Raw genomic sequence first — 25826 nt, 5'->3', positions numbered from 1 at the left:
CCGCAGCTCCCAGAGAGCAATGGAACAACTTCCCCAAGAAACCCACACAATTCAAACGAGAAGTCAGTAATGGGGATTATGAGACACAGTGAGAAAGGGGCAGGAGCTGCCAGATGAACGGGCAAATAAAACCTAAGGAGGCACATGGGCAAGGACTTGGTTTATAGACATGAGCCGTGCTAATTCAAACAGGTTTGTGTGGAGTGAAACACTTTGGTTACGCTGCTCCTTCCCTCCCTCCTTCTGAACTGGGCCCACTCACTGAGGTATCTTCTAGAAAGAGGCAGTGGAGACACAAGGCCCACAGAGGTAAATGGTTATGGTGGGTCGCACATCTCCATCCTCTCCCCACAGCCCCTCAAGCTCTTCTCATGTTTGACAGCACTGAGAAAGCTCCAGATCACCCCAGAGGCAGCAGATAAAGAGAAGTGACTGGGCTCAGCTGTAAGAGCTACGATGAGCAACCTTCTGAGGTACTTAAGTTATTCCCTGTTTATCCCAATAGCATCATTGGTATCAAAGAGGCACAAGGTCCCTCAGCAGTACCCTCTGCCACCCAGCTGGGCTTTAGCAGCACATGTCACCCCCTGGCTCAAGTCCTCTTCTCCCAAGAGCTGCCAGGGTGGAGGAGCTGGTTTGCCCAGCGTTGGGGTCAGCTTTTGTGTCTGCATCCTCCTCTTCTCCCTCCAGGGTAGGTCCCTCTGTCAGCTCTCCAGGCTGTCCCCCTGCTCGCCGAGAAGAGCACCCCTCTCTTCATGGGTGCCAGGTTTTCCTCCCCGATAAGCAAGGAACTGGAAGGAGATCTGAGAAGAAGTTAAGACTCTTCCCACAAGCAAGGGCGGGTCTATGGATGCATTGGGTCTCACCACCTGGAAAAAGGCTGTTGGTGCCAGGAGATGGACACAGGATGAGCTTAGTGCACACAAGGGCCTGAAGCATTCAGCTGTTGCAACACCATGAATTACTCACTGGCACAGCTCACAGCAATCACTGATGAGCACCAGTCCCACCCACTGCTGCCTAGCCCTGACTGCCCCAAGGTGGGACTGGATCCAGGAGGGAAACATTGGCCAGGGAAAGGATACAACCACGTCCAGGGAAAGGACACCCAGGCTGCCCACCAGCCAGGGGAGGTGGTGCAGGACGTAGTCCCCTTCACTTTGCCCTGGCTCAGGGTTCTTCAGGAGGACACTGAGGCCGTAGAGCGAGTTCCCGAGCATCACCAGGGCAAAGAGGGAGTAGGAGATCCCGATGGTGGACTTCCTCTTGTACTGGAAGAAAAGAGGCCAGAGAGAGGAGCTTGGGTGCAGCTCTGAAATCTCACTAGGAAGCAGTATTAATCACTCTCCCCCCCAAAAAAAAGAAGAAAAAAGGTGGTGACTCAATGCCAAGAGCCTTTTAGTTCCCCCCTTTGCTTATAAATTAAGACAAAGTGAGAGCACCACCCTAAAAATACTATGTTAAAGGGAAGGGAGAACAATTAATCATGTTTTGGAGCAGAAATACAGAAAAATAGTCTCATGAGGTGATGAGAGATGGGACCTCTGAGCAACGAGGAGAAAGATGATCCCACCACCATTTCCATCTGACACCTCAGGACCCCAGGACCTGTCCTACCACTTACATTCGTGTAGATCTGGGGGACTCGGGAGCACAGGTACAGCACAGAGGAGACAGAGCCAATTGTGAAGCCAATGATCTCGCTCCTGGTGAAAGGCTGCAAGGCAAAGGGGGGCATTGAGCAGCCCCATGTTCTCAGAGATGCGCTCATCACCCTCACCACAGCTCTGTGCCAGGCCATAGCATGGCCAAACCCCTGCCCTTGATCTCCCCACCAAGCAGGATGCATTGATCCAGCAGGATGTGCCCACCCCACCAGAGCTTTATCTTCTCCTCCCCCCCCATCACCCAGCTTTAGGACTCGGCTCACCTCTGGCACCAGCTCACCCACATGAGTGGAGAGCAGGGACCTTCCTTTGAACAGCACTGGGTCCTGTGCCACGGCAGCACCTCTGCCCAGGAAGGAGACAGTAGACAGTGTCCCCAGGGAAAGGAAGAGGAAGGCTGCGTTGATATGGCCAGTGACTGCAGGGGATCAAGCAGAGGCTGGTTAGGAGAGCTCCTCTCCCAGGCCCCAGTGCAGCTCAGCAGCCGTGGTGGGTGCCAGGGCTCCCTCTGAGAGCCCTTCAAGCTCTCTTATCTCTGCGGTGGCACAGCCAGCGCCAATAGCTGCTGTGGGCACTTTATCTCACAGCAATACAGGCAATTGGTAAGTTATCAGGTCGGAAACTACTCCTATCTCAGCAGGCCGAGAGCACTTGAGCTTCTTTGTGCTTAGGGCTCTTCAAAAACCATCTCCTCCATCTAGAAGCTTTTCACAGGCTTAACTCACCACAGCACATGTTCAAATCCCTGCCAGCCAGAACCTCAACATCAAGACTTGGGTTGTATTCTGTCAAGAAGCTCTCCAGTATTAACAAAGCGAGACAGCTGATGAGCCAAATACCAGCTGGCTTAGTAAGTTAATGGCTTTAGTAAGTTAACTATTTATCAGGGTCCCAGGGATGCCTGTTGTAGTCAGAGATAGCTGCAATGCTAAAAAGTGGGTTTTCTCTTGCTGTTCAAGCCTTGCAAGAACAGTCCAGGTTCCCTTTTTACTCCATTTGAACAGGGAGGAACTTCTCCATCACATCAAGGCTGCCACTAATTGTAAGAGGTGCACTGACCTCCAAATTTCTTTCGGTACTTAATGCAAGTCCCAGGGGGGTTATTTTCCACCCAGATACTGTGCACGGCTGTTTGCAGAAGCCCCAGGCGTGGCTGGTAGCTATTTGCAGACTTTGGCTCTCATAGGTGCTCAGGTTAGCATAGAATCTCTCAAGCTGGAAGGGACCCCAAGAATCATTGAATCCAGCTCCCTGCTCCTGGCAGAACTACCTAAAACCAAGCCATATGACCAAGAGCATCATCCACATGCTCCTTGAACCCTGATGGGCTTGGTGCCATGACCCTGAAGAGCCTGTTACGGCTACTAAGGCAAAATTGCTTTAAGAATTACTGTAGGAAGGGAAAACATGTGCAGAGGCTTCCAAGATGCTGTGCTCACATGTTTAGATTTGCATGTTCTGCACTGCAGAAGACAGAAGCAGGCATAGGATCAGCAGGGGGAAATGCTGGGTTTCAGGAACAGCAATACCATTTCCTCTCTCGGTGATCCCTGGTTATTATCCCATTTTTCCATCCTGACTACTCTTGATTCATCCCAGGTAGAATATAATGATGAAATTTCAAGAAGAGGCAACAAAAACCCCTACAAAGAGGTTTATGTTGGGGTTTGAAAAGACTAGTAAGCAGTAAGCAATATCAGTGCATCTGCAAAGCACCTCTGCCCCAGTACATCTCCTCAGGGCTTCCTCCCCCTCCTGGATCCACAGCCAAGGCACAAGCCAGCCCAAAAGGCAGCCCCACCACCCTCGTAACCCCAACTCACATCCTCCACCCCGGTTCTTCACTTTGTAGTAGCAGTAGAGAGCCAACATCACCAGGTCTGCGAGCACATAGTAAATAGCTGTGTAAACCTATGGGGAGAAGGATGGGTTGGTTCTACCTGCAGAAAGGCTTCCAGGTAATGGCCAAGATGAGGCAGCATCCCAGGAGGAGAAGGAAGTATCCCCAGGAGAAGGACAGGGAGCATCCTGGGGCTGTTTGGGTCTCTGGTGTTGGATTAAGCAGCACCCATCCCTCCTCCCTGCAGTTCAGGGTGCCTGAGAGCCAACCCAACCCCAGCAATTCAGCTGGTACCTGCAGGGGTAACTGATGAGCCAGAAAGGAACCGATGAGGTTTAGGAGGTCTCCGCCTAGCCATCCCAGCAGGAAATATATGGAGAGAGCCCGGTCCATGATGCCCGTTTTGCAGGCTTGGTAAAACTGCCTGCAGAGACACAACCCATAACCCCTGTATGGCTCAGCGCTACCTGGGAATCATCCCCAGGATTCCCTGTTGCTCCCACCTGGATCATTTTGCAATTGCAAAGCACTTGGCACCAGGAGGCGGGAAGCAGAGATTTCTTGTACCTAAGGCAATCCATCTGCAAGCCAACCCCTTTGAGAAGTCCTGTGACCCACTGGCATCAATACACTGGGCTCAAGCCCTTGTGATCCGTCCCTCATGCAGGGGTAGAAAGCAGCGAGGAGAAGCACCAGTTGCAGAAAGTGCCTCTCTGGTGATGAAATAACCTGATGATACACCAAGACTCACCACGTCCCCCCTGCCGCAGCTGTCCCAGCACTTCCAAGAAGCCCAGGGCCCCTAGAAACACTTCATCCACACGCATGACCTGCAAGGACTGCATTGCAGTTGGCTTACGTGGATAATAACAGCTGCCAAGCTCGGTATTAGCAATACAACAACAAACAAGGCTTCAGGGCTGCGCTGCCGGCTCCCTCTGCACCCCTTAAACCCCGGTTTTCCAAGCCCTGATTGTCTTTGCTGGGGAGAGTTAATAACTCAGGGAGCTCAAGGGTGAAGCTGGATTGAGGAGAGGAGCGTTATCCCATGGGAAGGGGTCTGGGAGGGATGCTTACGGGAAGGAGGCAGCTGCAAAGCAGAAGATGGAAACCAGCCCCAGGACGACACTGGCGATGTCCCGGCCGTCCTGGGCACACTCATTGAACACATCCATCACCCAGCGGGAGCCATTGGGACAGTCGGAAAGGTTCCCGAGCTCAAGACGCCTCCAGTGCTGCGGATCCATGGCCGCCGGTGCTCGGGTGTTGGTCAGGTGGGATAACGCTGGGGGAAAACATGGGAACGTGAGAAAAACATGGGAAAAACATAGGGAAAAGTTAATAACGCCGGGGGAAAATAGAGCTGTATTAGGAAGAGGCTTGGAGCTCCTCCAAAAGCCTCGCAAAAACCTCATTATTGGCTTTAACTTTGGATACAGTGGGATAGCCAGCGATTAATGCCACCACCCAGCAGGATTTGTCCTCAAAGAACTGAGCCTCTATGGAACAGGGATTCACCCCTCTCCTTTACTGGCCTTCATTTGGATCCCGTGGGATGACCGGCCGGGAATGCCGCCACCCGCCAGGACTGAGCCCCAAAGCGCTGCTCGCTGCGGGACAGGGCCTTACCTCGCTCCACGGCGGCCCTTTGGGAACCGCCTTTAGTTCTCCTCAGAAACCCGTGTTTTGCTGTTCCTCCTCCCGCAAGCTCCCTCCACACCCGCCGGTCCCTCAGCCGCGCTCAGGAGCCCGCTTTGCTTCGCTGCCAGCTGCTTTGTGAGGTAATTTTTTACAAACCCACCACTTTTATCAGAACCTGCTGGTGCCCTCCGCTTCCCCAGCAAGCCGCTGCTATCCCACAACCCTAATTTTGCCGGAAATCGGTGGTTTTCGCCCCAAACCCGGCCGGGGTTTGAGCGCTCCCCTCAGCACCGCGCATGTGCCGGCGGGCTGGGCTGGGTTGGGCGCGCCTCTCGCCCTCCCCGCGCATGCGCGGTGGCTCCGGCAGCGATGGCGGCCGGGGGAGCTCGGCCCGCTGTGGTGCTGGGCGCCATGGAGATGGGGCGGCGGGCAGGGCCGGAGGCCAGCGCCGCGCTGCTCCGCGCCTTCCTGCGCCGCGGGCACCGCCTGCTCGACACCGCGTACATGTACGCGGGGGGAGAGTCGGAGAAGATCCTGGGCGCGCTGCTGGCTGCAGGCACCGAGCCCGGTACGGCCGCGGGTGGGTTTAGTGGGGCTGGAGGAGGCGGGCGCTGAGGAGAAGGGGCTTCCGTGACGGGCTGGCACCGGGCCTGAGGGGAAGGGAGTACTCCTGGACCTGTTCCATGAGGATAAGGGTCTCCTCCGCCGGGCTGGCACCATTCCCGAGGAGAAGGGACTTCCCCTGGACCTGTTCCCTGATGCCATCCCTGAAGGAAAGGAAGGGACTCCCCTGCCCTCTGTGCCTTGGGAAGGGCATTTAGGGCAGCCCTGCAGTCCCTGAGGAGAAGAGACCCCCCCACCCTACCCCCGAGCGGCTGATGTGGTTCCTGAGGAGAGGCGCCTCCCCTGAAACACCCCAAGCAGCGCTTGCGTTGTGCCCCTTATCCCTTTGCTGATGCTGGAGCCATCCCTGCTCATTCCGCCTTCCTCTCTGCCAGTGCAAGTCGCCACCAAGGCCAACCCCTGGGATGGGAAGACGCTGAAGCCCGAGAGCGTGCGGTCACAGCTGAACACGTCCCTGGAGAGGCTGAAGAGGACGAGTGTGGAGCTCTTCTACCTCCATGCCCCTGACCACGGGACCCCGGTGGAGGAGACGCTGCGTGCCTGCAATGAGCTGCACAAAGAGGTAAAGTGGGAAGAGCAAGCCTGGGCTGTCTCTTGGTTCCCTCCCTCTCTTAACCTTTTATAAACCCGGGCTGCTTGTTGTGCACTTTTTCAGCGCTGGGTTTGCACAACACGAGGAGGGGACACAGAATGGCCAGGGCAAAGCCCTGACTAACTCTGCATTGCGTGCTCACGTGGTGTACTTTGTGCCCAAGAGCTCTTGGAAGCATGAGACTATCTGGACTTTGCTTTCAGTGTTAACTGACTAGGTTAAGATTAGTGCTGGTAATGGCTGAAAGAAGAATTTCTGAATGGCATTAGTCCAGTGGTGGCATTTAAATTAGAAGGTGTGAGTTCAGAATGAAAAGGAAATATTTCTGTTGGGTCTTATAATTCATAGCAAAGGCGAACACGGATGACCAGGGAACTCTGGGCTAAAATTTGGTGCCTGCTCATTTCACTGTTACCTTGCACTGCCTGGGTACAAATGCACTTCTAAAACCAGGACCTGAATATGCCTTTTATTTCTCTGCAGGGGAAGTTTAAGGAACTTGGTCTATCCAACTATGCAGCATGGGAGGTAGCAGAAATCTGCACCATCTGCAAATACAACAACTGGGTGATGCCAACTGTGTACCAGGTGAGGGGTGGGGGCTGGCCATGGCCTGGCACATCTTTTGTGGAGTCTGAGATGAATCCAACCAGAGGAATACAAAGGTTCAGCTCAGAGCGGCATAGAAATGGTTCTCAGTGCCCTTACAGCTACTGTGGGGAAGTGTCTGGGGCTCCCAGATCTTGGACCAGCTCCCAGGTAACAGCAGAGGAAGCTGTGGCAGTCAGCCTGGGAGGTCCTGTCAGGACACATGTGATTAGAAAGCTGAGTCTGCGTTTGTTCCCCGAGTCAGTGACCCCCTTCATGTGGAACTTAGAAATCAATGACTTTAGGAAGTCTGTTCCTAAGCAGAGGATAACCTTGTGTGACCTGGAGCTGTAAGAGTGCTGTCAAGGAAGGGTGGGGAAAAGGCTGTTCAGGTGCCCACTGCCCTGAGCTGGTGTTTGCAGTTCTTTGTCTCCCTCATCCTCGTGCAGGGCATGTACAATGCGACCACTCGCCAGGTGGAAGCTGAGCTCTTCCCTTGCCTGAGACACTACGGGCTGCGGTTCTATGCCTACAACCCACTTGCAGGTAGGGGGAGGAAAAGGGTGAGACTTGGAAACCAAACCTATGCAAAATGGGGGCTGTAGAGGAGCCAGCTCAACCCCAAACGTGCTGCTGACCCTTTGCAGGAGGGCTGTTGACTGGCAAATACAAGTATGAGGACAAAGACACACGTCAGCCCACGGGAAGATTTTTTGGGAATGACTGGGCTCAAGCTTACAGGGACAGGTATGTTTTGAGCTGATAGATGAGCAGGGAGATGGGGCAGGAATGATTGCATAGAAATGCAGTAGTAATCAGGTAAGAGGAAGCAGAATTGACCAAAACTTGTGTCTGTGCATGTGGTTGGGGCTGTAGCTTGTGACTGAGCTTCACAGAGTGTTTTTAGGTTCAGCTTCCTCCAGGCTTAGAGTGGGGGATTGTGGAAGTCCTTGGAGGCTACAAAGAGTTGCATGAGGCTTCCTGAAAGCCTCTTGTACTAGATGGGAATATAGATGTACCAGTCACTTTAGATCCTGAGGGCAGTAAGAGTGATTTTGTTGTTTTTTTTCTTGCAGATATTGGAAAAAGCACCATTTTGAAGGCATTGAAATAGTAGAAAGAGTTCTGAAAGATGCTTATGGCTCTGATGCACCAAGCCTGACCTCCGCAGCTCTGCGCTGGTTGTACCATCACTCTAAACTGCAGGTGAGCACCAGGCAGCTGTTGTGGCTCACAGCCAGGGCAAGGTTTTTTTAATCTGCTTATCCTGTGGGCTTCTGATGTTCCCAAGGGAATATTGCTACATGACTGCCTGCCATGCAGCAGGAGCAAGCTGGCTCTCTATTTCCTCGTGGTATCCTGTGTTTGTGGGAGTGGGAGAAGTGGAAGATGGTAAGGGGCAGTTACTGGGGTATTGGCTTCCCACCCAGACAGCAAGGAGATGAGTTTTCATCAAACTAGGGAATTAATGGTTATATTCCCCATCTCCCCAGAATGTTCCTGTAGCTCCTTGTAAAGTAGGATTTGGCAGCTTTTGAGGCATTGCCACAACATGGAGATGTTCTTGCCCTATGAACAGAACTTCATGGTGTCAGTTGTGTAAACACCAAGGAGCCACTGCCTCCTTTTTTACTGGAAAGGTTTCAGCTGTGGCTTGAGAGGTGAACCAGGTTTCTTTTGGGATCAACACCTCCTATCACTTCTCAGGGTTCTCTTGGAGACGCGGTGATCGTTGGGATGTCCAACTTGGAGCAACTTGAGCAGAACCTCAACTACAGTGAAGAGGGGCCCCTGCTCCCGGCCGTGGTGGAGGCGTTTGACAAGGCCTGGAGCCTGGCTGCCTCCGACTGCCCCAACTACTTCCGCTAGAGACCAGGATAGGGACAAGAAAGTGGGTGCCATGGGGGTGGATGATCGAGCACTGGAGAGGTACTTGCCAACCCTGCTGCTTTGATCAATGTGCAAGTGGTTTTTTTCCTGTACTAATATGAATGAAGCTTTGCAGGATCCACTCCAATTGTCAGCACTTGGTGTGGTGGCCGTGCCTTCATCCTCCTGCCCTCCTGACTTTCAGCTCTGTGCAGCACACTGTGATGTACACGTGTACTTAATCAGGGGAAAATGAACACGTAACTGGATGGACAGGGGAAAATGAACACATAACCCCAGTTCACCCTTAATATGAGATTTTAAATAATTATGTATAATAAAACCTTTTTCTCACACTGCCCCCATCTCCTAACTGCAGTCTATCTCTTAACCCACAGCCTGGCTGGCTTCTCCTTATCCATGCTCTGCAACCTCGAGCTTAACAGCTCCTCTGGGTCAGAAGATGGGAGCAAACCCTCTGCAACATGTTGGAGGGGGTCCAGAGAAGACCCACAAAAACAATGGGGGACAGAGCACCTCTCCTGTGAGGAACAGCTGAGAGATCTGGGGTTGTTCAGCCTGGAGAAGACTCCAGGTGGCCTTACTGTGGCCTTTCAGTTCCTAAAAGGGGCCCATTAAGAAAGATGGGGAGAGACTTTCTAGCAGGGCCTGTTGTGACAGGACGAGGTGTGATGGATATAAACTGAAAGAGGGAGATTCAGGCTGGATGTGAGGAAGAAATCCTTTACACTGAGGGTGGTGAAACACTGGCACAGGTTGCCCAGAGAGGTGCTGGATACCCCATCCCTGGAGACATTCCAGGCCAGGCTGGATGTGGTTCTGAGCAACCTCACCTTGATGAATACATCCGTGCTCACTGCAGGGGTTTGGACTGGATGAGCTTTGAAGGTCCCTTCAACCCAAACCATTCTGTGACTCTGTGATCTTCCCCAGTAGCAGGCACACTGTATCTAAGCTGTTACATTTATGTGTTTTCATGTTTGGAGGGAGCATTTCCTCACATCCCAGGGTACTCCAACAGTAACAGGCAGTAGCAACAACCATCTGAGGTGTTATATGTACATTTATATATATAAAAAAGCATAATTAGGTCATTTCTATGAAGAGTGTATTCGAGCAGATTGTCCTTGTCCTCCAGGTGCAAACAGGGAAGGGAAACATCCTCCTCTGTTTCTAATAGAGCTGTCTGGTGTCCAAGCACAAGGACTGCTGCTAGTCCTCATTGCTGTCATCATCCTCCCCCTCTTCTTCATCCTCCTCCTCCTCTGCTGCATCTCCCACAAGCTTCTGGAAGTCTCCAGTCTCCGAATTCCACAGAAATTTAATGGTGACTTTAAACTCTGCCATCTCATAGCCAAAGAGTTTCTAGGAAAGGACACAAAGTTGTCATTGCTGCCTTACGTCCATAGCCTGCTTAGCAAAACTATGTCAAGGAAATAAGTACCACTTCCAGCTGGGAACTGCGGCAAAGCAGGAGCCAAAATAACTGCTGCAGAGTTTTAGCACTTGTGTTAGGAAGGGGTAAGGAAGCTTGCACACCCCACTGACCAATACCCAGCAGTGCTGCTCACCTTCACCCCAGAACTCACACCCTACACCACAATTAAGCTGAGAAATTAACTGGGGGCTCACAGAGATGCCATGTTACAGCGTTACTCACCAGGACTCGGGCTTGCTCAGGGGTGAGAACATCCCCTTCTTTGCAGACTTCATAATCTGAAAGCAGTGTCACCACTCCTGCGGGACCAGAAGCTCTTGAAATAGGCTCAGAAATCCTGGAGGAGCCCAGGGAAAAGCGGGGCTCTCACAAACACCACCATTCCATGCATGTATTGGAGCTCTCCAGGAAGCTGGGTGAGATAAGCTCTAAAACCCCCAAGTCTAGTTTCTGAACAGGATACAGATATGCTGGTGGTCACCACTGAAGGAAGGCAATACCTGATAGAGAGCTGGTTGCTTGCTCATCCTCTGACAACGGTTTGGGAAGAGCAGCACAAGAATACAATGACTTCTAGCACCAGCCAAAGAAGAATAAAGCTGCCCATGGCATTTTCTCCTAAACTCTTATTTAACATTCTCTTTCAAAGACATTACCTGTGCAGGTGAAAGCTGAGCTCCCCTCAGCCCCATCACATACCTTTCTTCAGTGCCGTTGGCAGCCCCAGCTGCCGTAGCTGTGGCTCCATAGAGTGAGGAAACTGCTCCAAGGGTCCCGTGTCCAGGCTCACCGTGTACGTCGCCTTGTTCCCCGCGCGGGCAAAGTCAACCTCTTTGAACTTGGAGAACCACCTGGGACAGGGATTGGTCACAAGAGCTTTAGCTGCAGTGACTTCTTCCCTGCTGTTGGGAAGATGAGTGGAAAAGCCTCACAAGATCCTGACTGCTTGAAGAGAAACGTCAGTGAGTGATGTAGACAAGGGGAAGGAAACCAAGCAGCTGCTCTGTTTCACACCCTCACTGCACTGACGTGTACTCACTCGTCCACCTCTTCTTTGGTGCGGTTGGTGAAGAGCAGACCGACTTCTCCCCGCAGGTGTTTGCTGACCTGAAAGACAGAAGCCATCACGGAACTTGAGCAGTGTCCAGGGATCAATCCTGCACCGGAGCCAAGCTCTGCCAACAACAGGGATGGGTGCCACAACACCGGTGGTTTCTGTTACAGCACCCGAGGGAGCCCAGCTTTCTGGGGACAAAGCTTTCAGGACACAACCCCTACCTTGTGCAGGTTCTCCTTGTACTCACTGCTCGGCTCGCGTCCCAGCGCCACCATCATCACTTTGTTCTTCCCAAAGAAGATCCTGGACCGGCGGGAGGAGGAGGAAGGAGCCATCAGCTCCTGGTCCGCGCTCCCCCCGCAGCAGCACCCTCTGCCCACCGCTGCCCCCTGCCCCACCTGCTGTGCTTCCAAGCGTTCCGTACGTCCTTCAGCTTGTTGTTCCTCATGTTGGCAACGGAGAAGACGAAGATGTACTTGTAGGTGTCCACGCATCTCCGCAGCTGCAAGGCAGCCGTTAGCGGGGGCCGGGGTACCGCGGCACCACGCGGGGCCAGGCCAGGCCGCGCCGCACTCACCTCGGCGATGAGCGCCTGCTTGGCTTCCAACCCCTTCCTGGGCGTCCGCGTCAGGGAGACTGCGGGAGCGGAGCGGGGAACGCGTTAGTGCGGGAGGGGAGAAGGGACCGCGTTAGTGCGGGAGGGGAGAAGGGACCGCGTTAGTGCGGGAGGGGAGAAGGGAACGCGTTAGTGCGGGAGCGGAGAAGGGAACGCGTTAGTGCGGGAGCGGAGAAGGGAACGCGTTAGTGCGGGAGCGGAGAAGGGAACGCGTTAGTGCGGGAGCGGAGCGGGGAACGCGTTAGTGCGGGAGGGGAGCGGGGAACGCGTTAGTGCGGGAGGGGAGCGGGGAACGCGTTAGTGCGGGAGCGGAGCGGGGAACGCGTTAGTGCGGGAGGGGAGAAGGGGACGCGTTAGTGTGGAAGGGGAGCGGGGAACGCGTTAGTGCGGTAGAAGCGGTGCCGGGCCCCGGCGCACTCACCCTTGCGGTCCCGCTTGGATTTCGGCATGGCTCCGCGGCCGTCGTGCTCCGAGGCCCCCGAGGCGGCGCTGTGCGGGCTGCCGGGAGCGCCGGCGGGCTGCCTCCCGCGGTGCCTGTGTGTCCGCCTTGCGGTTCCGAGCGGGTTTGCGGCGCAGGCAGCAGCGGGGGCAGCCCTGCGGCGTTAAGGACCTCTGGGTGCCGGGAGCGCGGCCTGGCGCTACGATGGCGGTGGGGCTGTGGGCGCTGCTGCTGCCGCTGGCGGCCGCTGTCTATGAGGACCAAGTGGGCAAGTTCGACTGGTGAGTGCCGGGGCAGCCGGGGGGGTCCCACCGCGCCGGGGGCCTCCTGCGAGCCTGGGGCCCGCCGTGCTGCCTCCCGCTGCTGCGGCCTCCCTGGGGCCTTCCGTTCCCCCGGTCCTATCTCAGCCGCTCACGTTTGCTGTCCTAGGAGGCAGCAGTACGTGGGGAAGCTCAAGTTCGCCTCTCTCGAGGCCTCGCAGGGTTCCAAGAAGCTCGTTGTGGCCACCGAGAAGAACGTCGTGGCTGCCCTGAACTCCAGGAGTGGTGAAATCCGTGAGTGAAGTGGGTTTTGTTGTGCGGGGGATAATGGGTTGATCGGGTTGTGCTGTGTGGGACTTGTAGCTGTGTGCTACATAGGGCTTGGGGGGTGTTGGTTGATGAGAAACTGAGCATGATCCAGCTTCAGTGTGTGCTTGAGCCCAGAACCTGCCCGTGTGCGGGGCTGCATCCCCAGAGCGTGAGCAGCACCTCAGGGAGGGGATCCTGCCCCTCCCTGTTCTGCTCTCGTGAGACCCCACTTGCAGCACTGTGTGCAGTGTTGGTGTCCTCAGCATAATGAGGACAGGGAGCTGTTGGAGCAAGTCCTGAGGAGGCCACGAGGATGATCAGGGGCTGGAGCAGCTCCTGTATGGAGCCAGGCTGAGAACATTGGGGCTGCTCAGCCTGGAGAAGAGAAGCTGTGTGGAGACCTCAGAGCAGTTTCCAGTGTCTGAAGGGGGCTGCAAGGATGCTGCAGAGGGGCTCTTCATCAGGGACTGTAGGGATAGGATAAGGGGTGATGGGTTCAAACTGAAACAGGGGAAGTTCAGGTTGGAGATAAGGCAGAAGCTCTTCCTTGTGAGGGTGCTGAGGCGCTGGCACAGGTTGCCCAGAGAAGCTGTGGCTGCCCCATCCCTGGCAGTGTTCAAGGCCAGGTTGGACACAGGGGCTTGGAGCAAGCTGCTCTAGTGGAAGGTGTCCCTGCCCGTGGCAGGGGTTGGAGCTGGATGAGCTTTAAGGTTCTTTCCAGCACAAACCATTCCATGATTCTGTGTTTTAATAGAGAGTGATGCTGGCAACGTTGTTTTGTCAGACTAAGAGGATTCATCTGGCAGTTCAGAAGCTGTTGCTTCGGCAGGCTGACTGTTCTCTGTGTACATTTATGGCCAGAAAGAGCCAAGTTTAAAAATAACCACAAACAAATGCTTTGGGGGAGAAGATCTTGTTCTCACATCGCTCCGTTTGTTTCAGTGTGGCGCCATGTAGACAAGGGAACCTCTGAAGGAGCAGTGGATGCAATGCTGATCCATGGACAGGGTAAGGAGAACACGAGGGTGTTGTGCTGGGGCTCGTGGTTGCCTTCATACATGGGATCTCAACCATGTATTAGAGCAGGAGCTGAACTTGTCAGAACTTCCTGCCTTGTTGACCTGTGCTGGGTACATGTTCCATGTTCGTTTTCTCTTCATTTCCTGGGCAGATGCCATCACTGTGTCCAATGCTGGACGTATTCTGCGCTCCTGGGAGACCAACATTGGAGGGTTGAACTGGGAGACATCCCTGGACACGGGCAGGTAGGCTTTCCTGTTTGTAATGCTGCTGTAGAAGGAAAAAAGGGGTTGTAGACCTTCTCTGGGCTTGCATTATGGAGAAAGACGGGTTAGGTGGAAGTACGTTTCCAAAATAACATCGGGATGAGTTCTTTAGGAAGGGCTGAACCTTCCAGTTAAATCTATTTCTATTGCTTAGCAAACCAGTAAGAGGAAGAGGTGCATGTTTTTTTAAATAGATTAATTTTCACTTTAAACCTACAACATGTTTCACATGCATCTAGTTTGGGGTGCCTGGATTCAGCCAAGTGCTCTCTGCGGAGATCAGCAAGGGTACATAAAGCGGGATAGAAATTGTACTTCACGACTGATGTTGAGTGTTTGGAGTGGTTTTATTTTGTGCTAGAAGAAAACAGCTCTCTAACTCACTGCCTCTGACCTATGCTTAGTTTCCAGGTGGCTGGTTTGGTGGGGCTGCAGGACGTGGTGAAATACGTGGCAGTCCTGAAGAAAGCAGCCATCTCTCTTCACTACCTTTCCAACGGGCACCAGAAATGGGTGGAATACTTGCCAGAAAGGTAAGAACGACTTTTAAGTGTAAACTTCTGGCAGGGAGCTTGTTGCCTTGGAGAGGAATGGATGCTGTGCTTGCCTTCTGCTTTTGGAAACTGATGTGAGGAGATGATGCTTCATGGTTGCTACCTCTCTTGCAGTGAGAGTACTCAGTACCAGCTGCTGTATTCCCATGGGACTGGAGTGATCCATGTGCTTGGAATTGTTCCCCAGAGCCACCTGAACATTTTAACCTTCAGTGTAGAAGATGGAGAAATTACAAAACAGGTAGTGCTTGATTGTGGATCCAAAATACTGAAGTTGATGTTAACAAATGTACGTCTGATTAGATGGGCTGTGGTGTGCAGAGTAATTGGTGTGGTGTCATGAAATTCCCTTTCACTATGGCATTGCTGCAGGCCAATAAATGGGTGGAAGCATTTTGCTGGAAGCAAAACCTGGATATCTCAGTTTCACCCAGGGTCATGAATAGAAAAGACTGACTTAAATTCTTAGTTGTGTCCAAGCTGGTTCTTGGAAGATTTAGTTCTGTTGAGAGCTTTGTTCATGTCTCACTTGGCAGATCAGAGTAGCAGCCCCGTGGCTGAAGACCCTGAACGGCGTGTGCAGCGTGGTGGGGGAGGCAGTGCTGGTGTGCATGGACATGGACACACGTTCACTCTATGTTTGCTCCTTGGAGACCGAGCAGGAGATGAGGCAGATCCCACTGCAGGTGAGAAGTGCTTAGAAAGAGTTGTGTGTAATTCATTGTCCGGCTGGTTTGGTGCTTGGCAGCAGAGGGGGTTCTATCTTTAAAATACAGAGCGATTGAAGAGATAGGGAGGGGATTGGAATCTGTACATTGAGACGAGAGAGAAAAGTCTTTGTCTAATCATTCATTCTGGATCAGTGCCTTCAGATCTTGGCTCCAACAGGATGCTTAGCCTCCTTGCTTCTGCTTTATTTACCCTGACACAGGGAATCTCTTCATAAAGCTTATATTGCTGCTGATAAAAGGAAGCTATTAGTTTCAGTTGAGAAAACTCATGAACATGTGTCTCCCCTTCACAGTCACTTGACCTGGAGTTTGCTGATGGCTTCCAGCCCAGGATACTGGCCACTCAACCCAATGTAGTCAGTGCTTCACGGACTCAGTTCTTCCTGCAGCTGGCTCCAAGCCACTTCTCTCTGCTGCAGTACAAACACGGGCTGCTCAGCCACCTCCGGGACTTCCAGCAGGTAACCAGGATGAATGTACTCCAGTGGGAGGGCCAAATACAGCTTAAAATTCCTTAAAACCTCTGTACTGAGCTTTCTGAAGGAGCTGCTGAGCTGCTTATTTCAGTGTGCTCTTGGCTGCAACACTTGAACACCATTTGATTACATTTATACTACTTGAACTATTTCCAACAACTGAATTGTTGCCAACAGTTGTCAGCACTGGGGTGCTGCCCTGGTTTTGAGGTGGGTACAGATGTGTGTCTAAGTGGCTGGTGGTGCAGCAGTACTTTTGGTACACCAGCTGAGAGGTTTTGAAAGCAAATGAGCTTTAAAAAGCCAAGGAACACTGGACATAATGGTTCAAAACCCTGTGGCAGGTCAACTGCTTCCATGTGTGAGAAGTATTAGATAGTATTAGTTCAGTCTTAGGTAATTTCATTTGGTGAAACAATGACATTTAAAGCCTGGCTGTGAAAGATCATCTGTTTCTAATGGTTTAGTTTGGTGCACAGGTAGGTTTTATGGGGTTTGGGGTGTTTTCTTGTTTCTTTTGTAATTTCCTGCTCTTTTCTCTATTCAGGCAGCTCTGGTGAGTTTTGCAACAACTGGGGAGAAGACTGTGGCTGCTGTCCTGACCTGCAGGAGCGAGCTGGTGAGCACAGTTTGCCTGTACTATGGAACCAGCACAGCTCTAGCATGGATCTGCTCGGGGGGGTGGGTTGCATAAGGGCTTTCCTTCATGGAGGAGGATTTAATTAGCTTCTTGGGCATATGAAGACAATGATAATGCAAGCAGGCCTTGATTATTGTCAGATAAGGCTATCTGTGGCTTGGTGAAGCATCTTGTCCTGTGTGCGGCGTGTTTGAACCTTGTCTGAGGTGGGCAGGTAACCTAGAAATCAGCTTCACTGACTTGCAGAGGATTTCAGTTCTGAGGGGTACTGAACTTAGCCAGCTCTCATTTTTATCAGAAATAGAACAGAACAGACTGTTTCCTGCCTGGTTTCAGAGTCAGGCCGAATGTGACTTGTCAGGCACTCAGAAACCTGTTTTATTTTGTCCTCTTACTGCCATGTTATCTCTTCTCATCCTCATTTCAGAAGCCTGGGAGTTCTGATGGCCTGCATGCTGGACGTGCTCTGGAGGATTCCCAGAGGCAGGTATGAAGGGTTCCCAAGAACAGCAGAAGTTCTTGACAGTCCTTTTGTTCCTTTGCGTGCAGGAACAGAATGCAAAAGGTGTTACACCATCTTTTTGAAGACTGTTTGTAGCAGCTCCACATATATAATCTAAAGCTCTCCTGCAGCCACAGTTCTTGCTGAATATGAAATCCCTCTGCAGAACTTGGTGTGACACATGTGTTTAACTCTGCTATTTTCTGCCTGGTGTTACAGGACTCCTTGACCTGTTCCAATCAAACCTACAATATTAATCTCTACCTGGTTGAAACTGGACAAAGATTGCTGGATACCACAATTACCTTTACCCTGGAGCCGAGTGGTGCCAAGCCACAGCAGGTGAGTGAGGAGAGATTATCACACTTGCAATGCCCTCCCTACCCTGCTGTGGCAGACTTGATAGAGCCTTCCAAGGAGCTGTGCCTGTGGAGGACAAGAGGAAAAGCATTCTGAGGGCGTGCTGGATTAGTGCACACAATCATGCTGTTTGCTCTTGATTTACCCAAGAGTTTTGTTTTCTCTAAGGACATGATGTGATCATTAACCTCACTGATTCATTTGCTTTTTGTTCCAGCTATACATCCAAGTCTTCCTGAAGAAGGATGACTCCGTGGGCTATCGGGCCTTGGTACAAACAGAAGACCACATGCTAATGTTCCTCCAGCAGCCAGGTAACTGGCACAAACAGCAGCTTGCTCCATTCTTAACAGTGCACACCTTGTCACTGTAGGCCAGGGAGAAAATTCCAAGTCCCAAATGATTATGTTTTATCATTGCTTTCTTTGGAAACCACCAAAATGAATTTAACTGGTCTAAGTTCCATTCCCTCAGTGCCATGGGTTAGTGGTGGCCTTGGGAGTAAAGGTTGGACTTGATGATCTTAAGGGTCTTTTCCAACCTCATTTATTCTATGATTCTATGAATGATCCTGGAGACTCTTTCACCCTCACAAGACATCTCATCTGAGAAAACATTCTGCCATGTTCTTTGTGGTAGGAGGAGAGTCCAAGTCCTGTTATAGATCTTCCTCAGAGTTTCTTTGGAAAAGATCCTCATGGCAAAAATGTTCATTTGCAGGAAGGTTTCAAGGTCCTTCTCAGTAACATGAACTTTCTAGGGCTGAAAAGGAATCCAGTAGTTCACACTCTGTATCTCATACTTTAAATAGACGTAATGACTGTAACCCTTTTAAAACACCAGATCCTAGAATCATACCATCATACAATGGCTTTTACTGACCCAGTGGCTTTTCCCCAAAAGTGGTTCCAGTTGTGCAATATATTTGTCTTTTATGACAGAGCTAATTGCATGATATTAGGTAGGTAGGTGGATGGATGGAGGGATGGATGGAGGGAGGGATGGATGTTTTGTGTTTCATTAAGAGCAGTGATTTGCATCTGAAGGGTCCCCTGGAAGATAATTTCTATATTGAGTGAGTCTATTTCCAGATATGAAGTTTCTTTTTCCAATATTTGACTCCTTATTTCTTTCCAGGAAAAGTTGTGTGGAATAGAGAGGAGTCCCTAGCAGAAGTGGTAAGCTTGGAGATGGTGGATCTACCTCTGACAGGTGCCCAGGCTGAGCTGGAGGGAGAATTTGGGAAGAAAGCAGGTAAGCCATAGACATACCAGGATTACCCCTGTGAGTTTGGTTTTCTTCCTGAATAAATGTATTGATTGTTTTCTTTTTCATCTGAGCTGAGAGGATTCCATTTTCTACTGATGGCAATTAAACCAAGCAGAAACAAACCCATTTCTGTCTGAACTTTGAAAGTCCAATGCCAAATGCAGATGACTTGAGTGTATTACGTAGTTATATTAAATAAGCAGTCAGCAGCAGTAGTGGGGATTTTGGCCACCTCTCCTAAATACTTCCCTTTGACTCTTTCTGTAAGACTCATTTGCAATAGCCTTTTTTTGCCCTTTGTTTTGTTTTTCCTTGCTGTCCTGGATGCAGCCATTCAAGGTAACCTCTGCATGCAGTGTTCCTGGTGTTTCTTACAACTGCTTCCTAGTGAAGTCTGATCTCTGCTTGTCTTCCTCAGTGGTTAAAGATAGTTGAAGTCTGGTGTTCTCTTTGTTTCAAGGAGCTAAATATAAACCTCGATTGGGCAGAATTAAGTATTTCTTTACTTCAAAGGCTTCTCTTGCTCTGAATAATGAGTACAGAAGGAGATATAAACCTTTTAGGTGGGTAGGCTTTAGGTGGGCACTTACTGGGGGTGTACCAGTGAGAAAGAAGGGATACAAAGGAAGAGGTGCTGCATTCTGCATGAAGGTTTGCTTTCAGTTGATGGGGATGTCTTCTGGAATGAGCTGTACCACTGTCAAGTGGGAAGAGGTTGGTAAATGCAGAGTCTGCTGTACAAATGGTAACTGGAACTGTGCTATTCTGGAATAGGAGCCAGAGGCAAGGAGTTCCCGTAGGTCCATGCATGGCAGCATTTCTTCTTTATGGTTGAGACCATCATTTCTGTTGTGGAGTGGGGCATAACGGTTTATGTTGCTACTGTGTTGGCCCCATTTGCAGATGGCTTGCTGGGGATGTTTCTGAAGAGGCTCTCCTCCCAGCTCATCCTGCTGCAAGCCTGGACTGCTCATCTTTGGAAGATGTTCTATGATGCCAGGAAACCCCGGAGCCAGATTAAAAATGAGATTAACATTGACAATTTGGCCCGAGATGAATTCAACCTCCAGAAAATGATGGTGATGGTCACTGCTTCAGGAAAGGTGAGGAAGCCAGGGTAGGAATCTGCTTCTAGCCTGTACCAAGGAGTCTCAGCTCTGGTGTTCGTCAGGCTCTGGGCAGAACACGGCGAGATGATGTGCAGAATGCTTTGGAGAGGGACTAAGTCTCTTCTTTCTTTGTCATAGCCTGAAGAAAGATGCAGTGCTTGAGTGCCAGACATGTGTTGTTCTAAACTTGGGTTTTCCTGTGTCTCTGCTCAGCTTTTTGGTATTGAAAGCAGCTCCGGCACCATCCTGTGGAAGCAATATCTCAGGAATGTGCGACCGGGCTCCTCCTTTAAGCTGATGGTCCAGAGAACAACAGCCCATTTCCCACACCCTCCACAATGCACCTTGCTTGTGAAGGACAAGGTGAGTGCCTTTCCTCTCTCCCTCCACTGAACTTACTGAGCTTGGAAATGTGTGCTTTGAAGGAGTGGAAAAAAAGTCTCTTTTCTGGGTATTGTCTGGTTGTCACTGACGTGGGGACAGGAGGAGAATGTGAACACCCTGAATCCAGGTTGTGAATAATCGACACTAGTAAGCAGCAGATAGAAAATCAGCTCTTTTTTCTGCCTTAGAAAAAGCTTTGCATCTTGTTTGTTTTATAGGAAACCAAAATGAGCTTCTTGTATGTCTTTAACCCCATCTTTGGGAAGAGAAGTCAAGTAGCTCCCCCTCTTTTGAAGCGTCCAATACTTCAGACTTTGCTTCTGCCTATTATGGATCAAGATTATGCCAAAGTACTACTCCTCATTGATGATGAGTACAAGGTAAATTGCTTTGCCTGGAGACAGTTTTCCTCATGTTCTGATTAATATTCGCTTCCCTTTGGAGCAAGATTAAAATGCCATTGAGTCACAGTTCCCACAAAACGATGAGGTTATTCTGGTAAAACAGCCCTCATCCTGATAAATGTGTTTGAAACAATCTTTCTGTGCTGCTGTTTTCTTGGGTTTTGGTGGCTTGGGGTTATTTTGTGTGTCAGTTGGTCTTTAACCTCTGTTTCAATTCTTCTTTTCCAGGTTACAGCTTTCCCAGCGACTAAAAATGTCCTTCGCCAGCTAAGAGAAATGGCTCATTCCATCTTTTTTTATCTAGTTGATGCTGAGCAGGGAAGACTCTCTGGATTCAGGCTGAAAAAGGTATGGAAGACTCATTACAGTCCAAGTCCTGAACATCCTCTGGCTAATGGTAGCTCTCTTCATTGGATTTAAGGCATTTTGCTCCAGATAGAAACAGTTCAGCCTCAAAATGTGCCCAAGAAACTTGCATTTCAAAAGCATTTTACGGGCAGAGGCGGTGTCTTCTGAGGACAACGTAAAACCTCCAACATGGTGCTTTGTTCCTGCAGGACCTGACAACAGAGGAGAGCTGGGAGGTGGTCATACCCACTGAAGTGCAGAGGATAGTGAGTGTGAAGGGGAAGAGGTCCAATGAGCACGTGCACTCCCAGGGCCGGGTGATGGGAGACCGCAGCGTTCTCTATAAGGTGCCTTTGCAACTTGTTGTTGGCTTTTTGTTGCTGTGTTATCTCAGGGGCAGATCTCAGCACTGTTTCTAGGTGCTATGTGGAGAGCAACTGCCCTGTGGTGCCATTTTTGCTCTATATGGCTCACTGACCACATACTTTGTTTATTATATGCTTAGCTCCAGATGAAATGTGTATAAATAAGGGGCCTACAGCACTAAAGTGAGGGTGATTCTCTCTTTTTCTCCAGTCCCTGAATCCCAACCTGCTTGCTGTGGTGACAGAGAGCACAGATACACATCACGAGCGCACGTTCATTGGAATATATCTGATTGATGGAGTCACAGGCAGGATCATTCACTCCTCAGTGCAGAAGAAAGCGAAGGGACCTGTCCATATGGTTCACTCAGAGAACTGGGTGGTGGTAAGGAGTTGTTCTTAGCTGGTTCTTTATGTCTGGGAGGTTGGGCAATTGCTGAACCTGTCTGGAAAAGACTTTCTGATCATTCTCTGGGATTTTTTGAGATGTGTCTCTTGTGAGACCCCACCTGCAGTAGCGTGCACAGCTCTGGTGTCCCCAACACAAGAGGGACACGGAGCTGTTTGAGCAAGTCCAAGGGAGGCCACAAAGATGCTGTGCAGCTGTGCTCTGGAGCCAGGCTGAGAGAGCTGGGCTGGTTCAGCCTGCAGAAGAGAAGGCTCTGTAATGGGAGACCTGAGAGCAGCTCCAGTGCCTAAAGGGGCTCCAGGAAACCTGGAGAGGGGCTTTGGGCAAGGGCCTGTAGGGACAGGCCAAGGGGAATGGCTTTAACCTGCCCGAGGGGAGACTGAGCTGAGCTCTTAGGCAGAAGCTCTTCCCTGTGAGGGTGCTGAGGCGCTGGCACAGGGTGCCCAGAGAAGCTGTGGCTGCCCCATCCCTGGCAGTGTTCAAGGCCAGGTTGGACACAGGGGCTTGGAGCAAGCTGCTCTAGTGGAAGGGGTCCCTGCCTGTGGCAGGGGTTGGAGCTGGGTGAGCTTTAAGGTCCCTTCCGACCCAAGCCAGGCTGGGATTTCCTGCTGCCTCTCTGTATCAGTGACTCTGCTTGCCTTGTATTCCTAAAACCCTTTTCTCATTTCAGTACCAGTACTGGAACACAAAGGCACGTCGGAACGAGTTCACTGTGCTGGAGCTGTATGAGGGGACAGAGCAATACAATGCCACAGCCTTCAGCTCCCTGGACCGCCCCATTTTACCTCAGGTTCTCCAGCAATCTTACATCTTCCCGTCTGCCATCAGTGCCATGGAGGCCACCATCACTGAGCGGGGCATCACCAGCCGGCACTTGCTCGGTGAGTATGTCCTGCTCTGTTCTGCATGTGCTGATGCTGCCTGCACAAGGCAGTTTCACATTGAAATTCAAGCAAAATCAGTTTGCCTGCAAAAGTGATGCCTGTGGGCTGCTCTGGCCTCCTGGCAAGAGCAGGGATAGGCACCAAGAGAGCACTTACGTGAGCTGCTAGGAAACACAGTCAGAAAGAGCCATTCTTGAGATGTGTTTCTTTAATGCACAGTTGGGCTTCCCTCTGGGGCCATCCTCTCCCTTCCCAAGGCTCTGCTGGATCCTCGCCGCCCAGAGATCCCCACAGAACAAAGCAGGTAAGGAAAGCAGGATAACCACTATTCCTGGACGGCTTTGAGGAGGGATTTGTTTTGTGTGTAGTAGAGTTGTGTCAAGTAGAACACCTTGTCCTGGACAGATTCAGGGCAATTCTTGCATTAAATGAAGTGAGGTCACCGCACCCAGTCTGTGACCATGGAAAATGTTTGTGATACAATAGATCTTACCATTAGCAACATGAGTGTTATCTCCATTGTAAGAAGTAGCAGGCAGAGTGAGTGCCTGAAGTTTTTAGAATTACACTTACTTTTAGCACTTCAGAGGGCTGTTGCAGTGCAGTCTGACCCAGTGGCATGTGTGGTTTTCATCGTGCATCAGAAATGAATCTGCACTGGGAAAAGCCACTAAATTTGCTGTTTCAGGTCAGCTTGTGATGATCAGACATGAAATGCAGGTGATGTCCTTCATGTGCTGGTCGACTGGGTTTTGATTTCTCTCTAAATGCCTTTCAGAGAAGAGAACCTGATTCCATACTCCCCTGATGTGCAGATCCATGCTGAGAGGTTTATCAACTACAATCAAACCATATCCCGGATGAGAGGGATTTATACAGCCCCCTCTGGCCTAGAGTCTACTTGTCTGGTGAGCACAGGCTGGAAGCTTCAGTGTAGAGATAAGGAGGTGCTGCAGCCTGTGGCAGGGAGCTCTGTGACTGCTGATCAAGTGGCTGCTCACTGCTTCAGTGTTTCTTCTTTTAATCAGAACTATGGACTTCACTCAGTCAGTTTTGATGCACCCAATCCTGTGCTCAGCTCTGGGCCCCTGACTGTAAGAGAGACATTGAGGTGCTGGAGCAGGGCCAGAGAAGGGCAACAGAGCTGGTGCAGGGCCTGGAGCACAAGTGTGATGGGGAAGGGCTGAGGGACCTGGGGGGTTCAGTCTGGAGAAGAGAAGGCTCAGGGAGGACCTGATGGCTCCCTACAAGTGCCTGACAGGAGGATGGAGCCAGGAGGGGCTGGGCTCTGCTCCCAAGGAACAAGGGATGGGACAAGAGGAACCGGCCTCAAGCTGCACCAGGGCAGGTTTAGATGGAGCTGAGGAACAATTCCTTCCCCAGAGGGTGCTCGGGCATTGGAACAGGCTGCCCAGGGCAGGGCTGCAGTCACCGTCCCTGCAAGTGTTTGCACCCAGTGGAGACAAGGCCTTAGTGCCATGGGTTAGTGGTGGCCTTGGCAGTGCTGGGGTGAGGGTTGGACTGGATGAGCTTAAAGGGCTTTTCCAACCCAGTTGATTCTGTGATTCCATGATCTGGTTTTATACCAGATTTACACTGCCCCATCCCTGTCATTGTTCAGGGCCAGGTTGAACAGAGCCTTGAGTGCCAGGGTCTAGTGTGAGGTGTCCCTGCCCATGGCAGGGGGTTGGAACTGGATGATCTTAAGGTCCTTTCCAACCCAAACCATTCTATGATTCTACACTAAAACCTGCATTTACCAGCTCATGATTTCATCCCTGCAGGTTGTTGCATACGGCCTGGACATCTACCAGACCCGAGTGTACCCATCGAAGCAGTTTGATGTCCTGAAGGATGACTATGACTACGTGCTCATAAGCAGCGTCCTCTTTGGGCTGGTTTTTGCTACCATGATCACAAAGAGACTGGCACAGGTGAAGCTTCTGAACCGGGCCTGGCGCTAAGGCTGCGGGCCCAGGGAGGGCTTTGGCTGGAGAAGACATCTGAGATGTGGACTGGCTGAAGATCTGTCACCCCATGTTGGGTTCAGTTCCAAGTTCCAGCTTGCTTGATGGGTGCAAACACCTGTATTATGTTTTTGCTGGAGGATATCTGGGAGGAAAAGGTGCTGGTGCAACAACACAATATGGTGCCTGTGTGTTTCCCAGGGAGAAGAAATGGAAGAGAGACTATTATAAAGTAAATCTCCCCAACCTCCATTAATGCCCTAAAATCTGCCATGGCATCATCTCCCTGATGTTAGTGAAGATCTAAGGATGCACATACTCCTGATCCTCATCTCTTCCTCAGCAAGAGGAGGACAGAGGGATGTTGTGCTGTGTGTGCACGGTGCCACTTGAGCTACTGTGGGCAAGGACTGAGGAGACGTTGGGAAGAAGGTTAGAACTTGGATGGATGCTGTTGGAAAATGGCCCCATTGGGTCACTCAGTCACGGGGCTGTGGAAGGAATTTGAATGTAAAATCTCTCCATGTTCTTTATTTATTATGATGTTGGTTTTAATTTTGCTGTATTTGGTGTATAACACTGGGGCTAAGGTCTCATCATGGTTGGGGAGTGAAGAACCTCACAGTGTTCCCCCCAATAATGGCCATGTGCTCTTTGTATATGGATTTAGAATCATGGAATCAACTGGGTTGGAAAAGCCCCTTCAGCTCATCCAGTCCAACCGTTCCCTGCACTGCCAAGGCCACCACTAACCCATGGCACTGAGGCCTCGTCTCCACGCTGTGTGAGCACTTGCAGGGATGGTGACTGCAGCCCTGCCCTGGGCAGCCTGTTCCAATGCCTGAGCACCCTCTGGGGCAGGAATTGTTCCTCAGCTCCATCTAAACCTGCCCTGGTGCAGCTTGAGGCCGGTTCCTCTTGTCCCATCCCTTGTTCCTTGGGAGCAGAGCCCAGCCCCTCCTGGCTCCATCCTCCTGTCAGGCACTTGTAGGGAGCCATCAGGTCCCCCCCGAGCCTTCTGTTCTCCAGACTGAACCCCCCAGGTCCCTCAGCCCTTTCCCATCACACTTGTGCTCCAGGCCCTGCACCAGCTCCAGTGCCCTTCTCTGGCCCCACTCCAGCACCTCAATGTCTCTCTTGTAGTGAGGAGCCCAGAACTGAATGCAGGTTTTGAGGT

The 25826-nt window shown here is 51.2% G+C and overlaps 4 protein-coding genes across 7 annotated transcripts; 2 read left to right on the top strand and 2 right to left on the bottom strand.

Annotated features, from left to right (window-relative positions):
• Positions 1 to 147: 147 nt before the first annotated feature.
• Positions 148 to 5437, bottom strand: SLC66A1 (solute carrier family 66 member 1). Of its 3 annotated transcripts, XM_061479433.1 has the most exons (8): positions 5371 to 5437; positions 4585 to 4792; positions 3802 to 3931; positions 3491 to 3578; positions 1931 to 2085; positions 1625 to 1717; positions 1086 to 1271; positions 148 to 803 (listed from the first exon to the last, which is right to left on the bottom strand). In XM_061479433.1, the coding sequence occupies exons 2-8, from the start codon at positions 4752 to 4754 to the stop codon at positions 705 to 707; spliced, it is 921 nt and encodes a 306-aa protein (XP_061335417.1). In that variant the 5' UTR covers positions 4755 to 4792; positions 5371 to 5437; the 3' UTR covers positions 148 to 704. The 3 variants fall into 3 exon arrangements, 2 of the variants coding, with proteins under 2 accessions (XP_061335417.1, XP_061335416.1); XM_061479432.1 differs by lacking the exon at positions 5371 to 5437 and having other exon boundaries at positions 4585 to 5185; XR_009747746.1 differs by lacking the exons at positions 1931 to 2085; positions 5371 to 5437 and having other exon boundaries at positions 4585 to 5185.
• A 44-nt stretch (positions 5438 to 5481) lies between these two features.
• Positions 5482 to 9942, top strand: AKR7A2 (aldo-keto reductase family 7 member A2). Its single transcript, XM_061479434.1, has 7 exons — positions 5482 to 5716; positions 6147 to 6334; positions 6848 to 6952; positions 7402 to 7498; positions 7600 to 7699; positions 8029 to 8158; positions 8660 to 9942. The coding sequence occupies exons 1-7, from the start codon at positions 5518 to 5520 to the stop codon at positions 8819 to 8821; spliced, it is 981 nt and encodes a 326-aa protein (XP_061335418.1). The 5' UTR covers positions 5482 to 5517; the 3' UTR covers positions 8822 to 9942.
• MRTO4 (MRT4 homolog, ribosome maturation factor) lies at positions 9888 to 12482 on the bottom strand. The gene is made up of 8 exons (XM_061479441.1): positions 12375 to 12482; positions 11915 to 11973; positions 11736 to 11839; positions 11559 to 11640; positions 11320 to 11387; positions 10980 to 11131; positions 10503 to 10579; positions 9888 to 10207 (listed from the first exon to the last, which is right to left on the bottom strand). The coding sequence occupies exons 1-8, from the start codon at positions 12400 to 12402 to the stop codon at positions 10055 to 10057; spliced, it is 723 nt and encodes a 240-aa protein (XP_061335425.1). The 5' UTR covers positions 12403 to 12482; the 3' UTR covers positions 9888 to 10054.
• Positions 12483 to 12521: 39 nt separating this feature from the next.
• EMC1 (ER membrane protein complex subunit 1) lies at positions 12522 to 25204 on the top strand. 2 transcript variants are annotated; one of them, XM_061479413.1, is made up of 23 exons: positions 12522 to 12673; positions 12822 to 12946; positions 13904 to 13969; positions 14133 to 14226; positions 14652 to 14780; positions 14916 to 15042; positions 15338 to 15487; positions 15826 to 15993; positions 16556 to 16627; positions 17076 to 17135; positions 17370 to 17492; positions 17728 to 17824; positions 18648 to 18764; positions 19683 to 19882; positions 20102 to 20251; positions 20491 to 20652; positions 20905 to 21024; positions 21234 to 21371; positions 21601 to 21774; positions 22469 to 22679; positions 22902 to 22986; positions 23461 to 23590; positions 24467 to 25204. In XM_061479413.1, the coding sequence occupies exons 1-23, from the start codon at positions 12597 to 12599 to the stop codon at positions 24644 to 24646; spliced, it is 2955 nt and encodes a 984-aa protein (XP_061335397.1). In that variant the 5' UTR covers positions 12522 to 12596; the 3' UTR covers positions 24647 to 25204. The 2 variants fall into 2 exon arrangements, with proteins under 2 accessions (XP_061335397.1, XP_061335398.1); XM_061479414.1 differs by lacking the exon at positions 12522 to 12673 and having other exon boundaries at positions 12821 to 12955.
• Positions 25205 to 25826: the final 622 nt, after the last annotated feature.

The sequence above is a fragment of the Pezoporus flaviventris genome, unplaced genomic scaffold (genome assembly GCF_033815535.1).
Source record: "Pezoporus flaviventris isolate CSIRO_AGI_PZ_B2104156 unplaced genomic scaffold, CSIRO_AGI_Pfla_v1 ptg000148l, whole genome shotgun sequence".
In the NCBI taxonomy this organism is placed as follows: domain Eukaryota; kingdom Metazoa; phylum Chordata; class Aves; order Psittaciformes; family Psittacidae; genus Pezoporus; species Pezoporus flaviventris.
Note: the sequence above shows the minus strand (reverse complement) of the source record. Positions and strands in the feature narration are given on the sequence as shown.